General features: G+C 39.2%; 1 protein-coding gene across 5 annotated transcripts in view; it reads left to right on the top strand.

Moving 5' to 3' along the window:
* The window catches only part of dgki (diacylglycerol kinase, iota), a 93475-nt gene that overhangs the window by 63316 nt on the left and 17215 nt on the right, over positions 1–12944 (top strand). For 4 of the 5 annotated variants that reach the window (XM_047390052.1, XM_047390054.1, XM_047390051.1 and 1 more), the window contains 9 exons: positions 2376–2501; positions 3016–3094; positions 3458–3513; positions 4080–4142; positions 5500–5573; positions 6846–6957; positions 7072–7158; positions 9867–9979; positions 10611–10673. In XM_047390052.1, the coding sequence (XP_047246008.1) occupies positions 2376–2501; positions 3016–3094; positions 3458–3513; positions 4080–4142; positions 5500–5573; positions 6846–6957; positions 7072–7158; positions 9867–9979; positions 10611–10673 (773 nt within the window). The remainder of the gene's footprint in view (positions 1–2375; positions 2502–3015; positions 3095–3457; positions 3514–4079; positions 4143–5499; positions 5574–6845; positions 6958–7071; positions 7159–9866; positions 9980–10610; positions 10674–12944) is intronic. The other variant, XM_047390056.1, reaches the window with a different exon arrangement.

The raw sequence follows: 12944 nt of genomic DNA, 5'->3' as shown, positions 1-12944 counted from the left end.
GAATTAAATGCCATCAGGTTATCACAGTCAAAGTAAATTAAGAACATTAACTAATCATAACAAAAAATATTATTCAGTGATGAAATTAAAATAAAGATTACACAGCACAGGCACCATGAAGGTCTCATGTTAGTAGGCTGTGTGCTTGAACCGACCTAACCGACCCTAAGATCCATTCGATTAGTGCAGGGTTAATTAGATTAAGTGTCTGTGTGTAGCAATCATCAAGTCCTCCCACAGCTCACTAATTGGAGTTAGGTCTGGGCTTTGACTAGGCCATTCTAACACATGCACATGCTTAGATCTAAACCATGCCCTTGTACCTTTGGCTGGACGTTTTGTGTCGTTGTCCTGCTGGAAGAGAACCTTCCACAGCAGTCTCAAGTCTTTTTCAGCTGATGTTCTTCCAGAATTGGCCTACATTTATAACCAGCTTCCCTGTCCCTGATGAAAAAGAACATCCCCTAGCATGATGCTGCCATCACCATGTGGATAATGTGTTCAGGGTGACATGCAATAGTAGTTTTCCTCCACACACAGTGCTTCAAAAGTTTTTAAAGCACTGTGTGTGGTCTCACCTGATCAAACTATCTTCTTCCCTATTTGCTCCATGGCTTGTGGTGAACTGCGACCATTCCTTTTTACTGCTTTCTTTCAGCAATAGACTTCATTGTTGACAGTTTTAAAGGCCAGGTTTGTGGGGTTCTCAACTAATAGAGATCCTTTCAACAGATTGCCATGCCTGAGCTGTGTATCTCAGCAGCTCCTCCAAAGTAACTGTGGGCCTCTTGGTTGATACAACTACGCAAACTCATGCAAACCTTCTGGTAGACTTCATTCATGAACTGACACTCATGCAGCTGCACTTCCAACAACAGTTTGACTGATTTATCTTAAAAAACATACATAAAGCCTTAGATTCTACTAAAATCATCTAACTTCATTGTGACAGAATTATTAATAACGTGTTAGCAGGGGGTAATTGGTAAAGGTTTTTTTAATTACTGAAGCGCTCTTCTCAATAAGAACGAGGCTGTTTGATGAGCTGTTCATCTGAGCGTGCTCTGTGCTGATGCAGCAAGGACATCCAGATGACTTTGTCAGCTCAGGAGATTGACGCTTTGAGAGAAGATTAGACTGAGAGACGATTTCTAGCTACCATATGTGCAAGAGCTCTGCCCTTTTTATCCCCTGCATATGTCTGTCTGCATCACTCCTTTTGCAATGCTGTTCTTCCACTTTTTTATCTTTTCCCATTTCCTAACCCCTTCTTGTTTAATTTTCTTTATATTTTTTATTTCCTTTGCTTCTTTACACCGTTTGATTTATCTTTATCTATTTTGGGGCTCTGTATTGAAGTGAGGTTGCCCTTTTTAGGTCTCTGCTATTACTGCTTCCTTGAGGATGTCAGTTTGTTTGCATAAATGTTGCATGTTCCTAAAGAACTGTACAGGAGCATTTGAAAACTTTAGAATATATTATATTATAATATATTATATATCAAAATAGTTTTTATTTCAATAATTCGACCAGTCAGAAAGTAAAACTCGTATTTTAATTTAATTAAACTAACAGAAATAAATGCTTGAGATGTATCACTGCAGGATAAATCTATGGATTTTACATTTTGAGTTGAACTGCTTAAATAAATTAAAATTTGCAATACGTTATATAGTAGGTACTTGTATTTGGAGCTGTAAGTTAGGGTTGAGCCTGGTAGTTTCATTTCAATGTAAGTGCAGCTGAAATCAGCAAGAAGGGCTTGTCTGAGCAGTTATAGTGGCGGATCTGGTGAGAAGCCACTAATGAATATGAAGTAAAACCCCTCATGGAGGATCTATGATGCTGTGGGGTTCTTTCTGTATCAAAAGTCCTGGGAAACCTGTTTGAAATTCGACTTTGTGTACAAATTTGGACGATTCTGCCAGAAAACTGAAAATGGGTCATCTTGGGATAATGCAGGATAATGATCTGAAGCATACAGAAAAATCAAGAAAGGGATGGTTCACCAGGCACAAAATCAAGCTTCTCAGTTTTAAAACATGAATCGTGTAAAATTAAAACTTTATCGAGTATGAGAGTATAGTCTTGCAATGACAAAACTTTTTCTGCTTTAAGGTTTTTTTTTTGCACATCTTTATCAGGGGTGTCACTAAATGGAAAGGGCTGTAAGGATGAACTACAACTACTTAATGTATTGAGCATAGTTTTTAACTGATGTATTCAAATTATTTAAAATATTTCCCATCAAAGTAATTGGGATGAGAAGTAACTATATTCAATAGCAGAACATAAAATTACCTTTAAAGCACTCAAACATCATACATGTTCTGTAAAATAATTTCTTCCTTTTGACATGTTCATCTTTACCGCAGGGTTACACAGATGAACCCGTGTCGAAGGTTTTGTGTCACGTGGAGGACGGTTCGGTGGTGCAGCTCGACAGGTGGAACCTGCTGGTGGAGAAAACATCTGCCCAGCCAGAAGAAGGAACCCAGAAGGTCAGGAATCAGTGCAGAACGTGGGCTGGAATTATTGATCAGCGTGTTTTTTTTTTCTTTGTTTGAATCCTACTGTTAAGACAAAAAATTCAGACCAAAAACACTTTAAAGCTGTTTCTTCCACAATGTTTATGTTTTTACTTATTTTATATCCGGTTGAATGATCTTAAAAAAGAAACTGTGTAAATACTGATTTGGTGGCACTGATTTAGTTACTTCATACCATCATAAATTCCTCAGTGCAGCTTAGCGCTGCAAACGTTAGTATGAAGAGTACCAGGAATTTGAGTTTGCAGCATCCATCCTGCAACCCTCTGGGGCACCTGGTGATAAAAGCATGTCCGAGTGGCATCTTAACAAGACATTAAAGATTGAGTGACACCTCAACTAGATATTAAAACATATGATTCAAAAAGAGCCGGATGACAGGCTGCAGTAGCTGTGTTTTAGTCAGGACATGAAAACTTTTAATAAATTTCATGCGTTGACTTAAATATGTTCCCTGTTCTGGCAGCTACCTCTGAATGTTTTCAACAACTACTTCAGCCTTGGCTTCGATGCTCACGTCACCCTGGAGTTCCACGAGTCCAGAGGTCTGTCACTGCGCTGTGTTTTCAGTCCAGAGAACCTGATTAAATCCTGCACATTTACTCCCAAAGGTTTTCACACCCCTTGAGCTTTATTATAGTCTTTAGAACTACAAATTCAGTGTATTTTACTGAGATTTATCTGATAAAACAATTTTAAAACCATGTATCACTTTACTTTCACTTCAAAATGATGCACTATTATACGTTGGTATACTGTTGAAGGGGTATGAAAACTTTATCACGGTCCTGTGCTGTTTTTATTACCGTTCAGAGATTCACACACAATTGTTTCATGTAAATGCCTCCATGTTTGCTGCACATATTTATTACATTTTCCTCCTTTTTTTGTCTCTTTGTGTGGTCCAGAGGCCAACCCGGAGAAGTTCAACAGTCGCTTCCGCAACAAGATGTTCTATGCAGGCGTGAGTGTCCTACATGACTAAACACACTAAAAACCAACGCTAGAGAATTTACATTCATTTCCTCTTTGCTGTAATTCTGTCTTAATGACACTCATACCACCGGAGGAATGAGGAGCAATAAACTATGGGAAATTTCACTCGATAAACAGTTTGCGGTTCAGAGGAAAGACTTTGATAAAACCATTCTGTCATTTATCAATAATGAGCAGCGGACTGGTGCCGTATTCATCCAACAGGCTCACTAAACAAATGTCATGTCCTTAAAAATTCATCTGACTCTCGATCTGAGAGAAAACTAAATAAACTTGTGATAAATTACCTATGTTCAGTGATAAATTTAGCAGAAATTAGCTTTAAAATCTGAAACATGTAGCGAAATCCAGAATTTTTATCAGGTTGACTTATTTCTGCAAGACATGAGCTGAAAGACAGAAAGGATGGGCCGGAGTTGAAGCGGAAACATTCAGAGGAGTTATCTCTTTCTAATGAGGGAAATGTAATGAACTGTAATTCTGTTTGATTGGCTTCTTCTTTCTGTTTGCCTGCCTCTCTGTGTGTGTGTTCAGGCTGCATTCTCAGATTTCCTCCAGAGAAGCTCCAGGGACTTGTCCAAGCACGTCAGAGTGGTGGTGAGTGTTAACACGCTCTTCCTCTCTCGGCTCGTATCGTCTTCCGTGTTGACATGTCTGGGTCGGGTGATTAAACGGGCCGTCCTTCAACTTCTCTTTGGGGTTGACCATGAGGATGTGTCCCTTTAAATCCCCAGTGGGATCGCTGGGATGCTGCTCAGCCACATAAAAGCTGCTAATGCCCAGTTAGAATAAACTAGTAGAAATAAATCTACATGTTGAAACTGGTTGTTTTGTCCAATGACACCAATGAGGACAGCGACACTGTAGGCTGGCCACATTCATTAAGGTGCTTTAGTGAATTAAACAGTGCGGTTTCCATGTTATGGATCCCATCAGGCAGATGACCAAATTCATTAAAATTTCAGGCCAGATCAGGCTTGTTTTATTCCATCCTCACCTCCATCATCACCACTTTTTTTGTCTTGACTGTTCAGACCAAACAGCTGACACTCAAAGATAAACTGCACCAGCTGTCAAGCATGGTGGTGGCATCAGCATGCTGTGGAACTCCAAATTCTTGGACTTCCTCCTCAAATCCTCAGCTAGATTGGCACAGTTGGGTGTTTCGGCTGGACATTGGTCCCTAACTGGTTTTCAGAAAGCATTAAAGCAGACTAACATTGAATAACCTTCCCAAAGTGCGACTCTGTTGAAAACGTGTAGGCTTTAAAGATGGGTGCACATCTGGAAACCAGCCGGCTAAAATGAACTCTGCCATTTCTGCCTAGAAGAGTGGTCAAATATCCCAACCGAATGATGCCAACATTCATTTAGTGACGCTAAATTCAAGCTCAATGGTCAGATTTTATTGTTCCCAATGGGATGTTTTTTGTTATTGTACAATAACTCTGGCTTAGAACAAAAGAATGGCTCAAATAATTTCTAGAAATCTTTTAATATCACATTCATGCCCATTAGTAGCTGATATAAAGTTCTGACTGCTACTGTTGTTGACATCCTAACATCAGTATAAAGAGCACCCAGTTTACTAGCAGCTCTCGGCTTTTTAGCCGTTTTTAACATTTTAAATCTGCTGTCAACTTGTCCCATCAGACCTAAAGTGAGTATAAGCTGCAGTTATGAAATCTGTGCTGGATTCAATGCAATAACAGTACAATTATCTCTTATGGTGAGATGATTTAAAAATATTTTACTGCTCCAATTACTTACTGGCGTTTAGGAACCCCTGCTGCACAGAGCTTTGCGTGATCTGACATTACATCCAGGAGCTGAGCTTAATGTTTAAGCAGCCTGTCAAGGTAAATGTCAGGTCCGGGAGCGTAAAACAAACACTGGTTCTGACTTTAAATCATGCAGCGCTGCAGGCCTGACTCTTGTTCTCTGTTTTCTACAGTGTGATGGAACGGATCTAACACCCAAGATCCAGGAGCTAAAGTTTCAGTGCATCGTGTTTTTAAACATTCCCAGGTAGGCCAGTAACAAATGCATGCAAGCGAATATACATTTATGTGCACCATGCTCAAGATAAATGAGGTAACTCAGTTTATTGTTCATTTATATTTTCTGGATTGGATTTTTTCTCCACAGCATTATACTCTTCAACACCGTTAGTGTATTAGGCAATCCAATCCTATAAAATAATAAATAATTATGAAGATGCCATAACAAGAAATACATAAAATTATTCATTATCTTTTCTTTATATATATTATTGGAAAGATTTATAAAACATATTTAAATGCTACATTGATATATATATATATATATATATTTCATTTGTCCTCCTTTGCAGTAGTGATAAAAATAAATATTCAGTAAAATGTATATTTAAATATGTGATTATCTCAATAAAATTTAGGTAATTACGACCAATAAATAAAGAAATTAATTGCTGTAACACAGGACTATAAAATAATTAAATAAAATAAATAATGAAATTTGTCTGTATACTTTTAATTTATAATTAATGTAAATTGGATTTATTTTGTCGCATGCTTTCATATAATTGTTACATTATTAGAACATCTGTATTTTAAGTGAATTATCAAGTACACATATTTTTATAGAATATTTATTTTAGACATTTAAATTTTTTTAAATTTATTTTTGTAAAATACCTAAACATTTAAATCATTACAGATAAATGTATTTATTTCATGTGTGCATCTGTATATTTATTGAAATAATCAGATATAGAAATATTATTTAATGACTTTTTCTGCTGAATTAGGGTGCTGTAGAGCCTGAATGAATTCATGGAATAGCGAAATTATATTAACAACATATTTTCCTTTAGTATATATATGTAAAATGTGATGCGATTATTTACAGTTTTATTTAATTAAAAATGTATTTCCAGAATCATTTATTAGTTTTTACTACAGGGTTTTCTTATGGGGTTTTGGCATTTTTGGTTCTTTGGTTTTTCCTGGTTAAAACTTTCTAAATTAGTTTTTTCCACTTGAATGCAGAGACCTCTTTAAAAGAAATGACGAGACACTTCAACTCTCTTTTGCACCGAAGCAGATTCCTCAAAGTGGCCTCTGTTAATTGAGTTCAGTGCTTTGACCCGTCTATCTTTGGCTTCAGTATCTTTGGAGAGGATTTCTGTCCTCAGAAGAAGGCAGATGGGCATCCACTCTAATGGCTTCCTTACTGTGGGTGCAAGAAGTACCTTGTGGTAGGAGGTGGAATATCTGCTTCTATTTTATGATTCACATGTTGGGGGTACTGTTGCAGGTACTGTGCTGGCACTATGCCGTGGGGAAATACCGGTGACCATCGAGACTTTGAACCACAGCGCCACGATGACGGCTGCATTGAGGTTATCGGCTTCACGATGGCTTCACTGGTGAGAAAAACGCAGAAAGCGAGATGCATAATTAAACCCCCCCTCAAGCAGCTGACAAAGAAAGACCTTCCAGTTTTATTTGTATGCACGATGCTTGTTTGTCTCGTCCACCAGGCGGCGCTACAGGTCGGCGGTCATGGCGAGAGGCTTCACCAGTGCAGAGAAGTCATCCTCACCACTTACAAGACTGTACCTGTTCAGGTAATGTCCTACTAACACCAGCATCACAGATGGTCTCTGAAACAGTAGCATGGCTGTGGTTACATGTGATGCCCAAATTAGACCAGTAGGTGTCACCATTGTGATGAAAATACTTCCTGTCGGGTAACAAATACACTGCTCAAAAAAATAAAGGGAACACTTAAACAACACAATATAACTCCAAGTAAATCAAATTTCTGTGAAATCAAACTGTCCACTTAGGAAGCAACACTGATTGACAATCAATTTCTCATGCTGTTGTGCAAATGAAATAGACAACAGGGGGAAATCTTTGGTGATTAGAAAGACACTCAATAAAGGAGTGGTTCTGCAGGTGGGGACCACAGACCACTTCTCAGTATCTATGCTTTCTGGCTGATGGTTTGGTCACTTTTGAATGTTGGTGGTGCTTTCACACTCGTGGTAGCATGAGACGGACTCTACAACCCACACAAGTGGCTCAGGTAGTGCAGCTCATCCAGGATGGGACATCAATGCGAGCTGTGGAAAGAAGGTTTGCTGTGTCTGTCAGCGTAGTGTCCAGAGCCTGGAGGCGCTACCAGGAGACAGGCCAGTACACCAGGAGACGTGGAGGAGGCTGTAGGAGGGCAACAACCAAGCAGTAGGACCGCTACCTCCGCCTTTGTGAAAGGAGGAACAGGAGGAGCACTGCCAGAGTCCTGCAAAATGACCTCCAGCAGGCCACAAATGTGCATGTGTCTGCACAAACGGTTAGAAACCGACTCCATGAGGATGGTATGAGGGCCCGACGTCCACAAATGGAGGTTGTGTTCACAGCCCAACACCGTGCAGGACGCTTGGCATTTGCCAGAGAACACCAGGATTGACAAATTCGCCACTGGCGCCCTGTGCTCTTCACAGATGAAAGCAGGTTCACACTGAGCACATGTGACAGACGTGACAGAGTCTGGAGACACCGTGGAGAGCGATCTGCTGCCTGCAACATCCTTCAGCATGACCGGTTTGGCAGTGGGTCAGTAATGGTGTGGTATTTCTTGTGCTCGCCAGAGGTAGCCTGACTGCCATTAGGTACCGAGATGAGATCCTCAGACCCCTTGTGAGACCATATGCTGGTGCGGTTGACCCTGGGTTCCTCCTGATGCAGGACAATGCTAGACCTCATGTGACTGGAGTGTGTCAGCAGTTCCTGCAAGATGAAGACATTGAAGCTATGGACTGGCCCGCCCGTTCCCCAGACCTGAATCCAATTGACCACATCTGGGACATCATGTCTCCATCCACCAATGTCACGTTGCACCACAGACTGTCCAGGAGTTGATGGATGCTTTAGTCCAGGTCTGGGAGGAGATCCCTCAGGAGACCATCCACCGTCTCATCAGGAGCATGCCCAGGTGTTGTAGGGAGGTCATACAGACACATGGAGGCCACACACAATACTGAGCCTCATTCTGACTTGTTTTAAGGACATTACATCAAAGTTGGATCAGCCTGTAGTGTGTTTTTCCACTTTAATTTTGTGTTTGACTCCAAATCCAGGCCTCCATTGGTTCATAAATTTGATTTCCATTGATGATTTTTGTGTGATTTTGTTTTCAGCACATTCAACTTTGTACAGAACAAAGTATTCAATGAGAATATTTCCTTCATTCAGGTCTAGGATGTTATTTGAGTGTTCCCTTTATTTTTTTGAGCAGTGTATTTGTAGAGGGAATAGATTCTTAAAGCCTGCCAGTCATATTTCCGTGTGATCTGTTGTAGATTACTTCCTGTGGTCTGGTGACCTTTGGAGCGGTTCAGTATCTACTGTGGATACAGGTTATATTAACATAGTCCAAGATAATCAGCAGGAAGCCTTCTTAAACACTACTGTAGTTTTCCAAAACTCAAAGAGCTGAAAATTAAAGGCTGAGCGTTTAGTGCATTAGTGTTATAATAATAACTTATTGTATAATAAACTTAAACCAGTAGGAACCTGTTATCTTTAAAATGGTCTGGATCAATAGGTGAGGTCTGTTAATATTTTTCCTTGGACTTTAAATGCTTTTTCACTTATTTTCAGTCCAGTACCTTTGTGTTTGTTAGGCCATTTAACTCAAGTGGCTCTTCTTCTTAAGGGATGAGCTAGTGTTGTGTGAAACATATAACAGACAATTTAATTAAGAAAAACATAAGCATTGCCTATTCCATGCACACATTTGTCTGTACATCCGTCTTTCTGTCTGTTTGTCCGTCCTTTGGTCCATCCATCCATCCGACCATATTTACGACTGGAAATATGAATGGATGGATAATGCCTTTAGCATTTCAGCTGCTAAAAAATATACATCAGCATCACAAGCACAAGTCCCTCCAACTGGACATATATAATGTTGACTAGGGCTTGGAAATATAATATTTAAGCAAAAATAAGCACTTTATTGCAATATTGCATTCACTGAAATTGTGATGAAGATTGCAGTTTCATATATTGTGCAGCTCTACTTTAGACATGTTCTTTGAAAGGCCTGGGATCTCCAAAAAAGTATGAAATTGTGACTTTAAAATGTATGTAGAAACTCTGTGTTTAACCGATTTCCAAGTGTTTTTTGTGTTGTTTTTTTTTAATGGCATGAGAAAATTTTGGTATAATTCAAGCATAAATCTTTAGAATCCAGCATTAAACAGAAAAACTAATATTGTTCCTGTATCCTCTGTCTCTGTGTGTGTGTGCTTGCATGTGTGTTTAGGTGGACGGTGAGCCGTGCAGGCTGGCTCCATCCACTTTGCGCATCTCCCTGCGAAATCAGGCCAACATGGTCCAGAAGAGCAAGAGACGCACCTCGGTGCCCCTGCTCAACGAGTGAGTCACTCACACACAAACACAGATACAGATGGATGAACTAGGCCAGCCGTGTAATAGAGAAAGGAAGCCACAGCTCGCGCTCAGTGAGTCACACAATCTGTTTAGTGAGCTGACGTTCACTGCTCTCAACGTCTCGCTTCACGTTTGTCCACAATCAAAGGAGGGACATGTGCTTGAATAAATGATATCATCAGATATGTGGTGGAGTGGTTTAACAGCTGAGGAGACATTTGTTGGTTTATGTCAAGGATGTAGCGGCAGTGTTTAACACCCTCCATCCTTCTAGCATCTCTGTCCCCTGTATTTGGTAAATAAATGTAAATGTGAGTCTATTTGCTGCTTTTTGTAGCAAGCTACAGTAGATGTGTGGATGTGGTAGTAAGATCAGTGGAGACTAGCTTCTTAGTGTCAGTGCTATGGGACTGTGCTATCAATGTTTGTCGACTTACCTTTTGGGATTTTCTCCATCTTTCCCTCCTCCTCTCCATTCTTTTCTTTTTTTCTTCATCCTTCCAACACATTTATCCCACCTTTTTCTTTTTCTCTCCCGTTGCCTTCTCTCTTCACCGCCATTCGCCTGTCCTCTCTCCCGTGTTTGTCGTGTTTGTGTGCGTGCGTGCGGCCATAGTATTCAGAAGGTGTGTGCAGCTGATCTGCGCCGCCTCTCTGCTCCCCCCGACTCCTTCTCTGTGTAAGTACCTCTAGCCCCTGTTCTGTCGCTGGATGCTCCTGTGTCTCTGTGCACGCCGGAGCAAATGAAAAGGTGGCGTCATGTTTTTATCCGTCAGGTTTGACCTATATTTACAGAAATCACTGCAGCTTTTCCTACTGTTTATTTTTAACTTGTTTTTAAACTGAACTGTGCAAAACTATTAAATCAGCACCTAATTTCTTTATGTTTTGCTTCTAAAAAGTCTGTTGTCTTGACGGGGCTTAAATTCATATCTCTCATAAGACGTATATTAATTATCTGATCAGTCTCAAATCTATCATTATTAAATATCATGTGTAAATCCTTCTTAATTAGGGAGCTTTATAGAAGAGCTTTCTATATTATTAAAAACATTTTATCTGTGAATCACAATTGAATTAAAATAATTAAATTGGATCTATTTGCTCATATAATCAAGAATTACTTGATAAGTGATCACATATATTAGTGAATAAGTAAGAAAAGATCTAAAACTAACAAGGAATTACTTAGAATTAAGAGTGAGCGTTCAGATTATTGTTTATCGGAGGAAATCCTTTTGGGATGGTGGTCAGCTCAAGGATGATTCATGTCTCAAGTCTTGAGTGGTAGATCTTTGCTGGATTTTATTTCATTTTTTTAGACCACCTCAGTTTCACCTCCAACGTTTTTTGCATGCGCCATACAGACTGGGAAATGTTACACATAAACAGGTAGAACTTCATTTGTGATGCAAAGCCCTGCAAAGACCATCCACATTCTGGCTGATCTGTGTGTTGTGGTGCCATCATGGTCTGATGTGAAGATGGTCTTAAAGACAATTTCCAGGCAAACATAAAGACAAGAATGGTGGTTTAAAACATTTGCACATCACAATGCCACACTTGACGCATAATTGTTTTCGGTAGCTAGTGTTTTGCATGCCAAGTATATAACACATATAATCTTGCATTTGGAAAACATTTTAATATTATAGGAAAGAATATCTCAGTAAAGGATGAGCTTTAAATAATCATCCGGAAACTTGAGGTTTGAATATTCTTTGTAATTAATTTTAAAAAAAGTTTAAAAATCTTATATAAAATCCACAACGTAATTAAAATATTATAAGATAATATAATTATAATATAGATTTCAGAACCTTTAACATGTTAGATTAACTCCAACTTAAATCTGACAAATGAGGTGTCGGGACTTTCTACCATTTGTTAATCATTGTAGCCTTGTTTATATTTGTGTTTTTAAAGGGTTTTCTTTGTCTTAATCAGTCCAAAAGGCTCTGATGAAACTATTTTAAATGTTTTTAAAATGTTAAACCTTGTTTGTTGATTGATTGCTTCTACATGTTCATCAGGATTTATACATTAATATTTGTGTTGCTATGTGCTATAGCATCAAATATGGGTCGAACTCTGCTGTGCTGTGTTGACTGTAAGTGTTTGTTGGGTCCAGTCTGTTGTGTATGGCGGCATGCTGACGTCTTCTCAGTGTGCTTCCGCCTCTTGTCTTGATTTTTTCCTGCTGTCGTCCCCTTTAACTTTGCTGTGAGCTTTGCTTTTATTATATCTCCCCTCAATGTGATGTCTGTGCCCTATCCCTACAAAAACACTTATTCATATAACATCTGAGAAAAATAAAAGTCGGGTTATTTTTTTATTTTTCTGAAGGTAAGATTTTGAGGTGCTCTGGTCAGTTACCGATGTTTTGTTCCCTTTTTAGCATCTATTACAACATCACCAGGCTCTAATGGCTATATTTTCATGCCCTGCCTCAAAGTCAAACACCGACCCAGGCCCATGTCGCAGAAGAACATCAGAGCAGAGCAGATCAGAACATCAGATCTGATATTGTGCTGCTGGAGTAGGTTTCATAGCCTCCAGTCAGTGGGAATTTAGTTACAACATCTTAAGGCTCTAACTAAGAGTAAAACCAGACAGCAGGAATTAAATGTTGCAAAAATGTTGCTGAAGTTCAGATTCAGTTGTGATTTGTGGGTCTATAAGTCTCTGTGCGTGCATGTGTGCATATATTACAAACTGTATGCAGTGCCTGGCTAAAGTATTCAGACCCCTTGAAATTACGTTACAACCACAAACTTCAGTGTGTTTTATTGGGATTTTAAGCAACGGACCAACACAAAGTAAAACATAATGTGAAGAGGGAGGGAGATGATGCATGGTTTTCAACATTTTTTACAAATATAAATCTGAAATGTTTGGCGTGCATTTCACTTTACCCCCCTTATGCAGAACCCCCTCAATAAAATCCAGT

The sequence above is a fragment of the Girardinichthys multiradiatus genome, chromosome 17 (assembly GCF_021462225.1).
Source record: "Girardinichthys multiradiatus isolate DD_20200921_A chromosome 17, DD_fGirMul_XY1, whole genome shotgun sequence".
Taxonomy (NCBI): domain Eukaryota; kingdom Metazoa; phylum Chordata; class Actinopteri; order Cyprinodontiformes; family Goodeidae; genus Girardinichthys; species Girardinichthys multiradiatus.
This window is presented reverse-complemented; position numbering and strand designations above follow the sequence as displayed.